The sequence below is a fragment of the Anolis carolinensis genome, chromosome 4, assembly GCF_035594765.1.
Source record: "Anolis carolinensis isolate JA03-04 chromosome 4, rAnoCar3.1.pri, whole genome shotgun sequence".
NCBI lineage: Eukaryota > Metazoa > Chordata > Lepidosauria > Squamata > Dactyloidae > Anolis > Anolis carolinensis.
The window spans coordinates 71,794,809-71,813,232 of NC_085844.1; the positions used below are offsets into that span (position 1 = coordinate 71,794,809).

Consider the following 18,424-nt stretch of genomic DNA (forward strand, 5'->3'; position numbering starts at 1 on the left):
TGAAATTTCTAAAGTTTTTAAAATAAAAAAAATTGAAAAACTACAGGAGGTATTTCCTTAAATTGTGGCACAGTGAGGCAACATGAGCAGGGCAGCAAACCTGCCAAGTTTCAGAACAGCCAGTCTATCCACTGATTTTTTTTTTTAAAAAACTCAATTTAAGCACATGTATTAATCTAAATTAGGGGGGCCCCTAGTGGCACAGTGTGTTAAAGCGCTGAGCTGCTGAACTTGCAGACCAAAAGGTCGCAGGTTCAAATCCGGGGAGCGGAGTGAGCACCCGCTGTTAGCCCCAGCTTCTGCCAATCTAGCAGTTCGAAAACATGCAAATATGAGTAGATCAATAGGTACCACTCCGGCGGAAAGGTAATGGCGCTCCATGCAGTCATTCCGGCCACATGACCTTGGAGGTGTCTACGGACAACTCCGGCTCTTCAGCTTAGAAATGGAGATGAGCACCAACCCCCAGAGTTGATAACGTCAGGGGAAACCTTTACCTTTTATTAACCTAAATTACTTTCATGTCAATGAGAGTTATAAGCAATAAGCATAGTTGTTAAGAGAAATGCGGGTCTTGTCAGAGAAAGCAGGCAGGTAAGTAGAATATATCACGCAGCCCTAGCCCATCACAGATGGTGAAGTGGTGTGCACCAGACAGCACATGCCCTGGAAGCCAGTGTCCCCCATCACCCCACTATATTTGCCCCGCTATCCATGACCATAAAACCATGGGTGAGCTGCCACCTTCCATACAGCCACCCTTCCAGCATGCAGTCTATGGCCTGGTGGATCTCGGTAGAAGTGTGGCCCTCATCTATCACTTCTACCTCAAGCAGGACCCAGCAATGCCCTGTTTCTATGGTGCCCTATCTCTCCCACTAATTCCCAGTGAGGGAGAGGTACGAGTGGTCTCCATCATGGCTGGACCAAATGTCTGTGGTGAGGTAGATGGACACCCAGCCGGCAACACCCATCAATTTATTTACATCATTTTTACCCCGCCTTTTTCACCAGAGGGACTCAAGGCGGCTTACAATAAATAGGCAAAATTCAATGCCCAAAAACAGTGTACAAACAACAATTCATATAAAAGCAGATACCATTACAAAATAAAATCACATTATATAAAATTTTAAACATATCCAAGATTAAAATCCATTCATTCAGAATCCTCAACATAAGTCTTGGTACAGGTCATGTAAAGTCCATGTTCTCATTCATTAAAAGCTTTTGTGCACAATCATGTCTTTAAGGCTTTCCTGAAGCCTAGGAGAGTTGGTATCTGCCGTATATTGCTGGGGAGGGTGTTCCACAGCCGAGGAGCCACCACTGAGAAGGCCCTGTCCCTCGTTCCGATTAGCCATACTTGTGAGGCTGGTGGGACCGAGAGCAGGGCCTCCCCTGATGATCTAAGAGTTCTAGAAGGCTCATAACTGCTCCACATGTTCCCTGCAGCTCTGATACAGGGATGGCACCACTGTACCCTTGCTACTGCTTCTGCCATGACCAATCCCTGAGGAGCCATGCCAACTTGCAGGGGGTGGTGCCTCTTGAGATGCATTTGGATACAGATGCTTTATGTCTTTGCTCCTATCGATTTTTACTTCGTAGTGGTTTCACACTGCATGCATGGGATCATCCAGCAGCACCTGGAAGTGGTCCCAGATGGTGAACCTAGGCCTTCCACGCACCAGGGGGGCTGGTGCAGCCTCATAACCTGCACATCCTTCGTGCCATTCACTGCCAACTGTGGAGGCACACCCACATGTAGGAAAGATTTGGAGGGACTCTATCTGTAAATCCCCCTCAGATCCCACTTTAAAATCCGAAATAAGCTCCCCAGCTTTCTCAAAGGGGAGACCAACTCTGCCTCCTCCTTAGCCTCTAACTGCCCATGGAACCTTTTTTTTTTCGTGTCAGGAGCAACCGGAGTTACTTCTGGAGTGAGAGAATTGGCCGTTTGCAAGGACGTTGCCCAGGGGACGCCCGGATGTTTTGATGTTTTACCATCCTTGTGGGAGGCTTCTCTCATGTCCCTGCATGGAGCTGGAACTGAAAGAGGGAGCTCATCCGCGATTTGAACCTGGCAGCTTTCAGGTCAGCAACCCAACCTTCAAGTCACCAGGCTTTTATCCCCTAGGCCATGGAAACCCAGATTGAGAGGCTCCAAGTTGTGCCTTCACCTCAAGAGCAGCAGCAACAGCAGCAACACAAAAGAGGAGTGCTTTATTTTTGTTGAGGTGGCAGAAACAATACCTCTCCCTCTCCCTCTCCCTCTCCCTCTGAAAGCCTGGCCACTGGGGCCAGACCCAACAGCATTCATTATGTAATAATATTATATTAATTTGTATGTGTGCTTGTGTGCACTAGCTAGCTGCTTGTGTGGTGCAAGGTGTTTTGTACACACACAAGCTAGAAAAACAGCAAGGAAAATAGATAAACATTTTAAACACAGAGAACAAGACACAGAGCTAGAAACACGAACAAAGGGCATTTTTTGTTATTTTTTATATTGGGAGGGGGAGAATTGGACAATTGCACATAACACACAGTAAGCTGATAAAAGAAGGATTTTAGAACTGAGAGGAAGGTAAAGGCTGTAAAGTTTGTGGAGGGAGTATTTGGAAAATATTATTTCAACAGAGGAAGGTTATAGACTGGATATAAAGGGACAGATTCTAACAAAGAGCTACTATTATACCGAGTTTAAGTTAGACCAAACAGATTTCTCAAGCACATGTCTTTCTCTGTCTACTACAATCTCCACAAAGAAACATAGATGCTGAGTGGAGGAGACCAGTTTTATTTAAAGCCCTGTGGTTGACTAACAAGGAAAAACAACATGCAGCTGCCATTGTCAATCACATTAACCACCTCACTCCCTCCCACCCCAGACAATTACGGAGTATGTTACATTGAAAAAACCCCAGCTTAAAATGCTCCAAAACTTTACTAACTTTACTACAAATCTTTACTAATTTCTCTGAAACATTTTAGAGGCGTCTGTTTGGCTTCTTAATGCTTTGGAGGGGCCCTGTTCCGATTAGTAATTTGGAGATTTGTATTAAGAAATCATACAAATCTCTTAATTATGAAACAAACCTCTGAAGCATTGCACAGCCCTAATAACCAAGCTTTGTTTTGCTCCTTCAAGTCATTTCTGACTGACGGCAACCATATGGTGAACCTATCAGTGGTTTTCTTTTCTTTAGTTCACAATGGGTTTGAGTCCTCTGGGGTTGAGAGAGAGTGACTTGCCCAAGGTCACCCAGCAGGTTTCCATGTTAGAGTGGGGATTTGAACCTTGTCTCCACAGTCATAGTCCAATGCTCAAAGCACATTTGTTCTCATAGGTTTTAAACTGGTACAAATTCCTGCCAACTCCTCATATGCAAAGTAGAATTCTGCAACCATATGATGCGACCAGATCCTCTTCCCCCCTTAGGTTGAGTCCTGATCCTTTGCAGTAACTATTCATGGAGGTGTGTTGCCAACAGTCTGACCCTTCTCTCTTCCCTGGAATGAAAATAAAAGCTTGGTTCTCACAATATTATATATTATGATAGCATTGACTTGGCCAAGTTTAGTAGAATGGATTTAAAATTCTCCCGGTTTATTGATGTTGACTGCCATCAACAAAGCCAATGTTGATGACCCCCACAATTCCCACACCTGATTTAGACTAAGACTCTTGGCATTTCAAGATCTACTGCAGAGAGTTAATGGAATTCTTATATGAATATATGCATATGACAAGTGAAGTTCAAAGTGTAATGGGCTTATATGATTGCTTCAATTGTACATTGTGAATATGTTATTCTATAATTATGGTGAATAAACTGAATTGGTACATTAATTTAAATGACGATTACCCCATATTAAAATAGGAATACCAAAACAAATGGAAGAAAAACCGTAATTACCTTTTGGCAATCAATAATGACTTGTTTCTAGCTTAAATTGTTTCTGTGCTATAAATGACCCACAGATGCAGAGGGAAAAGCATTGATAAAGTAAAAGAAATCTGTTGCAAGCATTTTTTAATTATTTTAAATAATGTTTTTCAACACAATTATGATACACTGCAACTCTATGGACATATTTGCAAAATGTTCAAATAAATGCAGGGAACTGGTTTTGTCCTAAATTGATAGTTTATTGGAACTTTACTGATATTGATAATTTTTCATTATTATACTGGGAATTGCTGTTTCCATATACTGTATATTTAGCCATTGGCATCTGTACTAGGTCTGAAATTCTGAATCATAATTCAGCATTTTTCAAAGTTCATAAAGTAGATATTTTATATGTGTGTATAATGTAGGAAGAGTCATACATCCACACAGGAAGTTTTATTGGTTTTTTTTAAATTATCATCTGATCATTTAATGAAGTTTCATCCAGTATTGAAGAAAGTTGTTTCGCTGTGCAGATGATTACATAGGAAATCTTGTAACCAGTTTGAGGTCTGGGTGATGATTATACAAACCACAGAGTATTGATGCACATTAAGAGCTTTCTTTTGCATGTGTTTGTGAGTTTTTTTTCTGCCTGGTCACCACAGTTTGAAACTAGCTTCAAACTTCATTAAACGTTCAAGGTAGATGGTACCACAGTTTCATAGCTCTAACGTACACTATAGGGAAAAAATCATTTAATATGCTATGTGCTATCTTCACTATCATCTTTTTCATATTTTTTAGATATGTGACACCTCTATTAAATGTAAAAATGATCAATTGTTTCAGAGGATTGTGGACTAGGTGCAATTTTAAAATGTCTTCTTTCGTATCTCACTGAATATTTTCCTTTGCCACTGTGAATTATAAGATGTAAACTTACTCTGAGTGTTCAAATGGAATAGTATACATTTTAATCCAAATTTTGCATGCATATATTTTTATGTATTTTGCAGAAAGAGAGCTCATAGCTTTCAGAACCCGAAAAGACATTAAGGATACCAAGCCTATAGTTTATTTACAAAGAGAACACTTGACAAATACACTCCTGTTTTTTGTTTGTGCTATGAACTTTCTGATCAGTGTAGCTTCTAAATTCACATTATAAGCTGAACTGAACAAGAATCTATTGTTCAAGATATCTTTAGATCTTGAGTTGTTCCTTCTGCTTCTCCTAGAGAACACTGCTCAGTATTCACCACATGTATAAAAAAGTGTAAAGGAAAGATGACCACCATAGACATAGGTGCTCCCAACAGTTGTCTCATTTGTTTCTGCTCTACCACAATTCAAAATGCAAAAGGTAATTGAAGGATCCAATTGAAATACCAGTTGAGTATCCCTCAGCTGAAATGCTGGGGAACAGAAATATTTTGGATTTTGGACTATCTGTATAGATATATGTACATAATGAGATATCTTGGAGATGGGATCTTGGTCCAAACATGGACTACATTTATGTTTCATATGAACCTTATACATGTAATAATAATAATAATAATAATAATAATAATAATAATAATAATAATAATAATGTGATGGGCACACTGGGTGCCATGCCAAAAGATCTCAGCCAGCATTTGGAAACAATAGACATTGACAAAATCACCATCTGCCAACTGCAAAAGGCCACCCTACTGGGATCTGCACACATCATCAGAAAATACATCACACAGTCCTAGACACTTGGGAAGTGTTCGACTTGTGGTTTTGCGAAACGAAATCCAGCATATCTATCTTGTTTGCTGTGCCATACAACGTCATTGTGTTGATAATAATAATAATAATAATAATAATAATAATAATAATAATAATAATTGGCACACTGGGTGCCGTGCCAAAAGATCTCAGCCAGCACTTGGAAACTATAGACATTGACAAAATCACAATCTGCCAACTGCAAAAGGCCACCCTACTGGGATCTGCACGCATCATCCAAAAATACATCACAGTCCTAGACACTTGGGAAGTGTTCGATTTGTGATTTTGTGATACGAAATCCAGCATATCTATCTTGTTTGCTGTGTCATAATAAAATAATAATAATAATAATAATAATAATAATAATAATAATAATAATAATAATAATAATAATACTTTATTTATATTCTGCCCTATCTCCCGGGAGGGACTCAGGGTGGATTCCAAACACAAAAAGCAAGCATTCAATGCCCGAACACAACAACAATATACCTATAATAATGAAAATTGACAACCCAACATATAAAAACAAATTAAATTCAAAAAACGCAACCTGTTATATTGAGCAAAAAGCAAAACATCAGACAGAAGCCTTCCCAGTTCCTTGGGGGAGCCTGATGGTAATTTTAAGCACAATTTTTTTCATATATATATATATATATATATAGGCATTAAGCAATGTTTGCATTCATTGAATCATTCCAAAGCTGAAGTATCACTCTCTCATTCATTCATTTGGGCACATTTGGATTTTGGAGTATTTTGGATATCCTTATTTGTGTAAACGTTTGGCATATTTTGGATTTCAGAATCCAAAATATGCCAACTGTGTACACAGATAAGGAGTTGTGGTGCTGTAATTGTGACTTTTCTGTTGATTTATGAAAAGTATTTGTGTTTGCTCTTTCAGCCTACCCAGTCTCTTTTCCCTAATTTTTGTCTACCTTTTGGTATTGTAAAAGCCTGTGAAAACTCAGGTCAATGAAGGCTTATTCCTTTTTTCATCTGTTGAGAAAAGATAAAAGCATTCATACATAAAAACTAGGATCAATGATACTTTTATGTAAGGAATTCTTTTTTCTCTGGGCTAGACAAGAATGCTTTTTAAAATATTAAAATTCAATGTGAGAACAAAGAGAGAAGTGGATGATGGTGAGGCATGACATACAGAAAATCAGCTCAATAATTCTGTTAAACCTCTAGAGGCTGCTTTAAAGTAGTGTTCCTTAATTTTCTCAATTGCCCATCATTCAGTGCATCATTATCATAATCTTAGCAAGACAGTTTGATAAATGTATTCTTTAAGCCATAACAAAGTAAATTCTTCTCTCAATAGCACAATCTCACCTGTCTGGATTGAAATGTCTCTGGGCCCTACTCAGGCAAAGGAAAGCTTCCTTGTCAGTGAGGCAATTTGCCTGCTTTGGGTTTTAGTCTAAACTTTGAAGATTTTCCTGTATTTTAGGAATTAAGGACCTTGGATAGCTCTTTTAATGTATAGGCTAGGACACTGCTTCTCAAACTATGGGTCTTCTTTTAGCTCAGTGTTGGGCTCCTGCAAAATTTGACAATAGTAAACAGTTTCTGAATGTCACCCAGTAGCTGTTTTAGACATTTACATGAATCTGTTGTGCTGTGTTTACAGTGGACTCTGCAAAAAATGATTCAGTTGTACATCACAAAATGGAAAATCAGCCTGTTTAGAGAATTTTGCAAATGCTGATTTGTTATAAGTAAATATTTGATTTTTATACCTATTTTACATACCCATAGACCTGAGGTCACGTAAAAATTTATTGGGCTAAAAGAGGTTGTGAATAAAAAACCTGGGCTAGGACCTAGAGTGGATTCACCACCTCATGGACATGGAAGCTACCAGCCACTATTGATTTTTCTCATCCTCATACTTCTGGAACATGGCCATACAGCTGGGAAAACACACAACAACCCTGTGATTCTGGCCATAAAAGCATTCAACAACACAAAATAGAGAGGTTTCGCCACACAACCAACCAAGTACTATACATTTGAACGAAGCTTCCAGGTCAGGAGATACAGCTTCTTGGCTTTTTAGAGCCATGATTTCTCTTTTTCATAAACTATTTCACAGAGTATTGATGCAGAAAAATTACCTATCTTCATGCATCTCTGCTGGCATGAGAGTGTGGAAATAAAGGCTTGAAAATGATGGCTGATGGGATGTACAGCTTCATAAGTGGATTTACATCCATAGGAAATGAGTGGTTTCATGATAGCTTGTGAGTGTCTATTCCCAGTGGGGTGAGTGACTTACAACCCTGGTTTGTAGTGGGACTCATGCATATTAACGCATATCCAGATGCTGGCTAGAAAGTTTCAGAGAACAACTGGAATGCCCAAAATGCGGATTGCAATCATTGTGGATTGCAAGTACTCAGTATACATCAGAAGTGTCCTAGGTGCATAATAGATGTCTGATAATTTCTCCATGTGCACCAGTAGTTCTCATTACACATCAAAAGTACCCAATGCTCATCAGAAATACAGGGTGTGCATCAGAGCACTCTTGCTGTGCGCAGACATGCATTTTTGTAATTCACCAACAGAATTTTATTTAATATTTGCAATGTGAGGGTGGATCTCCACTGCAAAATGAGAGCGGTTTGACACCTCTTTAACTACCAGGACTCAATGATATGGAATTCTGGGAGCTGCAGTTTGGCACAGAAGGCTAAAAGCCTTGTAAGACTGCAACTTCCAGGATTCCATTGCATTGAGCCACTGCAGTTAATGTAGTACCAAACTATATTGCTTATACAGTAAAATGCAACGGGTTAAACTGCTGCGCTGCTGAACTTGCTGACCAAAAAGTCAGCAGTTCGAATCCAGGGAGTGGGGTGAGCTTCCACTGTTAGTCCCAGTTTCTGCCAACCTAACAGTTTGAAAACATGCAAATGTGAGTAGATCAATAGGTACCGCTCCGGTGGGAAGGTAACGGTGCTCCATGCAGTCATGCTAGCCACATGATCTTGGGGGTATCTATGGACAATGCTGGCTCTTCGACTTAGAAATGGAGATGAGCACCAACCCCCAGATTCATACACGACTAGACTTAATGTCAGGCGAAAACCTTTACCTTAGTGTTGAATTTCTACATTACAAATGTAAACGGTAATGTAGAATCTTGACTTGGTTTGTTGTCCCTTGTTCAGTAAAGAATGCTGAGTAATGTAAATAATTAAATATGTGTGGCATGAAGGGGTAAACATTGATCAGTGTTCCCACTTTATTTTAATTTGTTTCTTTAGTGAAACAATTTGATGTTGGTATCATTTTTAGTAATTTCAGTTGATTTTTTAAAATGACAAACTTACATTTAGCCATTCTTAAAACAAACGTGTATTTTATTCATTTTAGCAATTAAATCTTCATTTCCAAGGTAATGTTAATAAGTGTGATGGAATCTTTTTCAGATTAGCCCCCACCGTTCCAACCCTTAACCTCCCAGCATTTGCTGTGCCCTTTTTACCCTCAAGATCCCTCTCTGGATCCACTAGCTAGCTATATCTCAAAGTGATTCATATTATGGACTTGAAAGGGCAGCAATGAAGGAGCCGGACAAGATCATGACGTGTAAGGAGCATGTCACTGAAGACTAAAGTTAAAGCCATGTTTCGAGGCCTTGCTTAATGATAGGGCCACTCTGAGAAAAGGGCATGCTTTCATCCAACACAATTAAATCATTTTAAAACCAAATTTGGTAAGATACTTCATAGATCTGTGATTTAAAACCACTTTAATTTTTTAGGCTGTAGTGTGTTTTCTTTTTAGCCTGTGGCAATGTTCTCAGACTCTAATCTTGTGAGGATTGTTTCCAGCTGGAATTTGTATGGGACCTTTTGCATGGCGTTCTGATTAAATTTAGTGATATAACTCTTGCAAAACCTAAAATCTGAGAGCTTGTCAGACTGAAAAAAAATATTATTGTTATAGGCAAGACTGATAAAATAGAATAAGACTACAAGATACTTGGCAGATCTAAAAGAAATAAAGGAACTGACTAACTATTATACTGCTGCTAATATATCACATGAGAAATGTAAATTAGAAATATATCACATCTACTTTTGAAATAAAATCCTGGCATCTAATAGTAGGTCAGTCTGAGAGCAAAGAAAATGGATTACTGATAACTTTAAGTAGACCCCATGGACGGATTGGAGAAGCCTCATTTATTCAGAAAAAATGTTCAATACTATTAACTTCTGTGTTATAGTGCTATCAAATGCACCCCTAGATTTTTTAAAAAACCAACAGGCTAATGAATCTCATGACTGAAACAGATGTGACAGGAATGTGTACCTCACTTCCTCAGATGTTATCTCCCAGATAGCAAACAGAGTAATGTGGGATGGGAACGTAAACCATGGGACCAAAAGCAATGAGTGTAGTTCATAATATTTCTGTGTCAAGTTGCTTTCACATCCTCCAAGAAGCCCACAAATTTATGCTGCTTCTCAGGGGGTACATGCTAACTCATCTCCATGAAGATAATAATTCCATGTGGTCTACTGGGCACAAATGGACCCATATATAAGTCTATTTAAAGATAACTTGTATGTGATCTATCAGCTTCCATACGGCAGCTGCAACTACCTTTGGATGATATTAGGATAGGTCTGATATATTAGGATAACTCTGATGTTGTATACTGCTATTTTGAAGGAAAAATATCATTAGATTTTACTTCCAAAATAGTGAACATGTTGCTGGAATAAAGGCACTTTATAACATATTTCCACTTCTACACATAAACATTAGGCTTGAGCGATCCATGAAAAAAAGTTTCCAAACTCGCTTCAAAAGTAGGGGGCGCTGGCGCTTCATTTCTGAAACTACTTCCAAAATTTGACCCAAAAAAGTTTCAAAACTTAAGAATATTTGGAATATTCAAAAAGAATTCGTTAATGGCAGACGTGCATGTGCAGTGGCCAAAAACAGCAGGGGGGGACTTTACAGGACTCTCCCACCCTCATTTTTTAAGCTATTGTCTTCAAACTCGATACAGTGGTAGAACACAGTTAACACTGCTAGCTCACAAAAATTCTGAAAGTTTCCCTTATCCCTATTTTCATAGCTTTTATAATAAAACCATTTTTAATAATTGCAGAAATCTGTTCCTGGTTTGAAAGTCTTTATTTCCAGTTTCATTGGGTTGTCTTTACTTTGAAAGTCATTGTTCTACTACAGAAACTTTGTTTTTGTGGCTGAAACTTTGTTAAATTGGTGGACAGTGTCCCAGGAAACCATATGTGCTATAGCACCATGTCCCTTGTGCAAAGACAAAATTCAGATTATATGTAGTGGGGACAAATATTATCCTCCTTATCCTCCCCCCTCTTCTTCTTCCTCCTTCTTTCAGAGGAGGTTTGCAAAGCTTTGGAGAACTTTTGTGCAAAAGAGGGAGAGAGAAATGGAAATGGAAGCTCAGGACTGGAGCTTATGTCACATACACACAAATATAGAGCAAATTTTAAAAGGAAAAAACATAGATTTAAAATGCAACCCTTTCTCTTCCCAGAATGATACTAATATATATATAAAGGTTTCCTTGTCCATTTCCAATTTTCTTCTTCCCCTGAAGTCACCAACTTGGGTGGAGAATTCTCGTTTGGGGTTTTGCCAGCACAAAACCGGAGTGAAGTGATCTGGATCGTGGTTTGGGATGGATCCCCCATTCTTTTCCCCCTTTCCTCACTTAAAGCTTCTGGCAAAAGCAGGAGGGAAGGCTGCAAAGGGGAAAAGCAGAGATCCTGCAATGCGACTCCCTCCTCTTGCAACCCGGTTTAAGCAACCACTCCATGACAGGGAAAGGGGAAAGGGATTTCTCTCTTGCAACCCGGTTTAAGAGGCCTATAGATAGCAACCATGGGGAAAGACAAACAAGACTCCCTCCCTTCTGCGGTTGGCCACAGGGAGGCAAGGCAAGCCCAAGCTAGTCTGCACCTCCCTCAAACCAAGTTTGGGTGGTTTGAAAATGCACTTGCTTTGCTTCCGACAAACATCCGATTCCATTAGAAAAATAGGCTATCGCGGTTCGATATCGCAGGATACAAATGACTGGATAACCCGCTTCAAAACTCACTTTGAAAGCTAAAAAACAAATGAATTAGATCCGACATATGCAGGAATTGAATTTTTTGCCCAACCCTAATCTATATATATAAAAGAGTGATGGAATTCGAGCACCGAGCAAAACAACAAAATTAAACACCCCCCAACATAGAAATTTAACCACACAACCCATCATCCACGCCTTCAGGTTGAAACAACACAAAATCACGTCATGCACCTCCACATCGGCAGAACCCAGAACCCACCATGGGAGCCATGCCAGGGAGGGAAAAGAGAAGCCCTCATGGCCGCCGGCTAGAGGGAAGGCAGGCAAAGCTGTTCCCTGGGTCCTAGCGCCCGCCCATCATCCGAATTATTTACAGTACTGCCTCACTTATCCAAGCCTCGCTTATCCAAGTTTCTGGATTATCCAAGCCATTTTTGTAGTCAATGTTTTCAATATATCATGATATTTTGGTGCTAAATTTGTAAATACAGTAATTACAACATAACATTACTGCATATTGAACTACTTTTTCTAACAAATGTGTTGTCTAACATGATGTTTTGGTGCTTATCTCCACAATCTCCACCATATAAATAATAATAGAATCCTACAGTCACACAGATAGGAGAGACCCCTAAAGGCCATCCAGTCCAACCCCTTCCTGCCATGGAGAACACAATCCAAACATTCCCAACAGATGGCCATACAGCCTCTTCATAATAATAATACTAATAACAATATCACACAATCCTTATGTTTGCAGACACCCCTAAGAATCATCCAGTACAACCTCCTTCTACCATACAAGACCACACAATCCAAACACTCCTGACAGATGGCCATCCACCCACTATACAATAATAATGATGATAATAAAGATAATAATCATGATGATAACAGCAACCATAATAAGAATAATAATAATCATAGAACTATACCATCCAATACTTTGGAGACACCCCTAACGACCATCCAGCCCAACCCTTTCTACTATGCACCAAGACACAATCTAACCATTCACAACACTTGGACAACGTATAAATACTATACAATACTACACAGCGACCAAGACCCCCTCTACTCTCACCACTTTCACATTACACAAACAACCAAATACATACTAAACATAAAGACAACTATACAACAGACATTCAATACCACCACTAACTCAAATTTCTCACCAACACCACCAGACAACGCCACAGCAACGCGTGGCCGGGCACAGCTAGTAAACATCTAAAGAGCTGTTATTTTGTTTCTCAAATTAGGGCAGTGGTTCTCAACCTGGGGTTGGGGACCCTTGCGAGGCAACGATATCATCCCATGGGGTCCGCAAAAGTTTGAAGATCAAGCGATCTATTTTTTTTAAATAATAAAAAAAATTGTGTAAATCATCTTGTGTTCATATTTTTTGTCAAGAGTTTGCATACATTTCTCTTTTCAGGTCCTCAATCATCTTCATAAGAAGCTAAGGAACATGTCAAAGAAATCAGAAGCATCAAAGAAAAAGGTAAATCTTTTTCCAATAACTGTTTTAGTCAATATTCTTATTATGCTATGTGACCAACAGTAGTGTGCAGTATCTGGAGTTCTTCAGAACTTCTCATCCGGCCACTAGCCAGACACTCTGACAAACATCTATGGGAAAACCATACAACTTTTATATTAAACAGAGTGGAGATAGTTTTAAGTGTGGACTACTTAATTTTTTCCAATATAATGATAACATTATATATAAAACTAGCTATGCCCGGCCACGCGTTGCTGTGGCGTAGTACGGTGGTATGGGAAATAAAGTATTGAGGAATTGGTGGTAGTTAAGGGTAAAGGGTAAAGGTTTTCCCTTGACATTAAGTTCAGTCGTGTCTGACTTTGGGGGTTGGTGCTCATCTCCATTTCTAAGCCGAAGAGCTGGCGTTGTCCGTAGACTCCTCCAAGGTCATGTGGCATGGCTGCATGGAGCGCCGTTACCTTCCTGCCGGAGCAGTACCTATTCATCTACTCTCATTTGCATGTTTTTGACGTTCTGCCAGCCTGTTTATGTTGGATGATTGAGACTCTACTGTATATTTATAATCTTATATTATCTGCTTAGAACTGGATTATATGAGGCCCCTTGTACACAGCTGGATAAAATGCACACAAGTGGATTCTATGTCAGTGTGGAGTCAAGATAATGCAGTTCAAAGCAGATAATATGAGATTATAAATGGGTTATATAGCTGTGTGGAAGGGCCTTGAGTCTACACTGCCATATAATCCAATTCAAATCTGATAATCTGTATTTTATAGGTGGTGTGGAAGAGGCCTAAGTGAGACCTAACTCTGCCTGTCCCCTGAGCTGATTGGGTTGCTAGGAGGCCAAGTGGGCGGAGCTTAGCCTTCTAACTGGCAGCAATTGGATAAAAACAATTATTCCTCTCCCTCTAATTAGGACTTTATTTTTCTTTTCTTTTTATTGTATCAACCTAGAGGCGTGGATGAGGGGTTGTGCTGTCAATTTTCGAGGTTGTGGGGAGTTTAGTTTTGGTGTTTTGTTGGTCGCCAGGATTCCATCACTCTTTTATATATATAGATTATTGTTGTTATTAGATTTGTTTATCTCTGAATCCATCTCACTGAACATTAAGATTTGTATTTACAAATAAATCCATTTAAGTTCAATCCTATAAAAGGAGGATACTGAGAAATTAAAACCCACTGAGTTAACTGAGATCGACACACAGATAAACACACACATATATGCAGTTGTACCTGGCTGTATCTGAACTTAGTGGGAATTTATTCTTGTATAGCCATTCATAGGACTATACTGCTCAGAGGCCTAATTAGATTCCTTGTGAAATGTTTTTGTGCATCATTGTGTATTATTAGATGATACAGCCTAGGACTTGACAACATTTAATATTAAAACAAGTAAATGTCAAGGCTGCTGATGACCTAATGTTATTCATTTTCATTTATCAGTAAAATATGACATTTACCAAAGCATTTTAGTACATGCTGTGGCCAAACGAATACCAAAATTTATATCATGTATTATACAACTAAATCCCAGAAATGATGAGTAGTTGACATTTTGAAAATAGGCTGAAAAGAATTAAAAAATTCCAATCAAAATCTTTTTATTTCTCCTCCCCACACATAAGGACTTTTTAAAGAGTAGTGACATATCCTTAATATTATAATGCAGTTCAGTAATTGTATACTTATACAAAATGTATTTGTATAATCCAATATATTTAGGACACTAAAGAATTACAGTGGGACTGCCATTTCTATGGGAGTTCAGTTGCAGGATCCATGCAGATATGAATAAACATGGACAGACAGACCCCATATTATTATTATTATTAATAATAATAATAATAATAATAATAATAATAATAATAATAATAATAAATTTTATTTCTTACCTGCTTCTCACATTGTAAAAATACCACAAATTCACATATTAACATTTATTGTATAAAAAGATACATATTAAAACATATTTCTATAAAATACATATTAAAATACACAGAAAAAAGATAAAACACAGGATGTGAGTTTAAAATTAAGGATTAAAAATGGCTGGGTAGGCCTGCCAGAAGAGATAGATCTTTAGATGGGTTTTAAATTTTGACATCTCATTTAACTGTCAGAGCTCTTCTGGCAGGTCATTCCACAGTCTTGGGGTGGCTGATGAAAAGATCTTCTAGGTGACGTTTGCCATTCAGGTTCTAGCAAGCTGGAGTAGCCTTTCCCAGAGGACCCAAGTGTTGAGGGCGGATTGTATGAGAGAAGGTGAAGGTAACCTGGGCCCAAACCATGCAGTGTTTTAAAGCTCAAAACCAACACGTTTGCTTTGCCCACAAACCAATTAGTGGCCAGTGGAGTGACTTTAGGATAGGTGTAATATGCTCAATCCTTGATGTTCCTGTAACCAATTTGACTGCCATATTTTGAACCAACTGGAGTTTCCAAACTTGGTACAGTGGTAGCTCAATGTAAAGCATGTTGCAGAAGTTTAAGCTTGAGGTTACCAGTGTATGTACTGCCATCATTAGGTCCTCTAGGAAGTGACGCAACTGCTGGATCAGCTGAAGCTGGTAGTCAGGACTGTTGCATCTACCTGGGGTGACATTTGGAGAGACAGATTCAGGAGCACTCCTAAACTGTGAGCACAGTCTTTCAGGAGGAGTGTAATCCCATCCAGAACTGGTTGACACACCTCCATTCTCAGATTAGGACCCTTGATGACAAGCACCTTTGTTTTGTCTGGATTGAGTTTCAATTTGTTTTTCCTCATCCAGCCCATTACCTTCTCCAAGCATTTATTCAGAGGAGACACACTATCCTTAGTTGAGGCTGTTTTTGAAAGCATGGAGAAATATATTTGGGTGTCATCAGCATATTGATAACATCCCACCCCAAGCCTATGGATGATCTCTCTTAGTAACTTCATGTTAATATTAAAGAGCATTGGGGATAGAATGGCACTTTGTGGGATACCACATAAGTGGTGGCTACATGTACACACATGCTCCAGTGTGTCTACACTCACACCACTGCCATTTACTAATGTGATTTGTGGCCATTCAAAATCATGGGACTGGAGAACCCACTGTATTTCCTTCTTTGCATAAAGTTCAAAGCAGCCTTTTCATCTTTTTTGCAAAATCTTACAAAAGATTTGTAAGAAGGGTCATGATCATTGAATCCTCCCACTTCTTTCTAATGTGCTCTGTCATTTTGTTTCCTCCGAAACATTTGCTTCTTTTCCCCTTTGTTTCTGACTTTCTATTGTCATCTGAGTTTTTACTGAATAGATTCTCTAAAGATAATGCATAAATAATGAAGGGCCAAGAATGTTAAAATAGAAAATCAGACCTTTTACTTATTTATGAGTCTACCTTTCAATAGGTTCTGCTACTCGACTTATAGCACCAGGTTGAGGAGTTATCTTGCATATATTGTGTATGTTAATGTATAAGTCTAGGATTTTTAGTCAAAGAATTCTCTTTTCAACCCAAAAAACTTGGGTAGGCTTATCCATAAGTCAGTAAGTACTGTGCCTTAACTCTTGTCAAAAAAAAAAAAAAGCAACTGTTACTTCTCTGAGTGGCAAATGGCCAGAGCTTAGTCTGCCCTAGGAAAATCTAAAAGAAGAAAAAAAAAAAACCTCAGCTGCTCTCTCTCCACCATAGTGCCACTTTGGGCCTTTTTGAATGCCTATATGAGAAAATGGCAGTGGTGACTCTTTGAAACTTCCCTTCCAAGGAATGCCAAGAGTAGAGAGGGTCAGTGCTTCTAGGATGGAATAAACTCTTGCCTTTTCCCACTCTATTCAAAGAAGGAGATGATTCCTTTTTAGAAAAGACTAGCTGTGCCCGGCCACACGTTGCTGTGGCTTATGGGAATCATTTGTTGACCAGGTGGAATAGCAGTGAATAGCCTTGCAGCCTCAAAACCTGGCCGTTTTCTTCTTATGTGAATCCTTGTTTGGTGAGCTGGAATACAATGGAATAGGCTTGCTGCTTGGAAGGCTGGGTACTTGCGTTCTAGGGGAATGGTTTTTTGGCCAATTTGAATTGCACTGAATAGCCTCGCTGCTTCAAAGCCTCACCACTTTCTATATAGGGGCATCCTTCCTTGGGCAGGTTGAATGGGACAGAGTAGCCTCGTGGCTTCAAAACCTGAGGGTTTTCTATCTAGGGGAAATCTTGATTGGTCAGGTTGAACAGCACTGAATAGCCTTGCTGCTTGCAAGCCTGGCTGCTTTCTACATAGGGGCATCCTTCATTGGCCAGGTTGAATGGGATGGAGTAGCCTCATGGTTTGAAAACCTGAGGGTTTTCTATCTAGGGGAAATCTTGGTTGGCTAGGTTGAATTGTACTGAATAGCCTCGCTGCTTCAAAGCCTGGCCGCTTTCTACATAAGGACATTCTTCGTTGGCCAGGTTGAATGAGACGGAATAGCCTCATGGCTTCAAAGCCTAGGGGTTTTCTATCTAGGGGAAATCTTGGTTGGCCAGGTTGAACAGCACTGAATAGCCTTGCTGCTTGCAAGCCTGGCCACTTTCTGCCTTGTGGAATTCTTGGTTGGCCAAGTTGAATAGCAATTAATAGTCTTGGTGCAGCAAGTATGAATGCTGCAATTAGCCACCTTGATTAACATTTAATGGCCTTGCAGCTTCAAAGCCTGGCTGCTTCCTGCCTGGTGTAATCCTTTGTTGGGAGGTGTTAGCGGGTTCTGGTTGTTTCCTTTCTGGAATTCCCCTGTTTTCAGAGTGTTGCTCTTTATTAATTGTCCTGATTTTAGAGATTATATTGTTCTGTACTATTATACCACAGTAATTATTATATATTATATTTATAATCTGATATCATCTGCTTAGAACTGGATTACATGAGGCCCGTTCTATACAACTGTATAAAAGGACACAGCCTACCCTTCTAACTGGCAGAAAGGGGAAAAAACAGTTCTTTCTCTTCCTCTAATTTGGGCTTTATATTTTTAGGGTTTTTTGAAAGACATAGCTTGGATGGCTATGTCTTTTGTGGCCAAATTTGGTGTGATTGGGTTCAGTGGTTTTGCTATTTACTCCTTAATAAAGTGCCACATTACATTTATATATAGAGAGATTTAATATTGTGTATTCAATTTGTATCAATAAGG

The 18,424-nt window shown here is 39.1% G+C and overlaps 1 protein-coding gene across 1 annotated transcript in view; it reads left to right on the forward strand.

The window, feature by feature from the left end:
* Positions 1-18,424, forward strand: part of galr1 (galanin receptor 1) — a 41,584-nt gene that overhangs the window by 12,464 nt on the left and 10,696 nt on the right. The window contains exon 2 of the mRNA XM_003219717.4: positions 13,208-13,273. Coding sequence (XP_003219765.1) covers positions 13,208-13,273 — 66 coding nt within the window. The remainder of the gene's footprint in view (positions 1-13,207; positions 13,274-18,424) is intronic.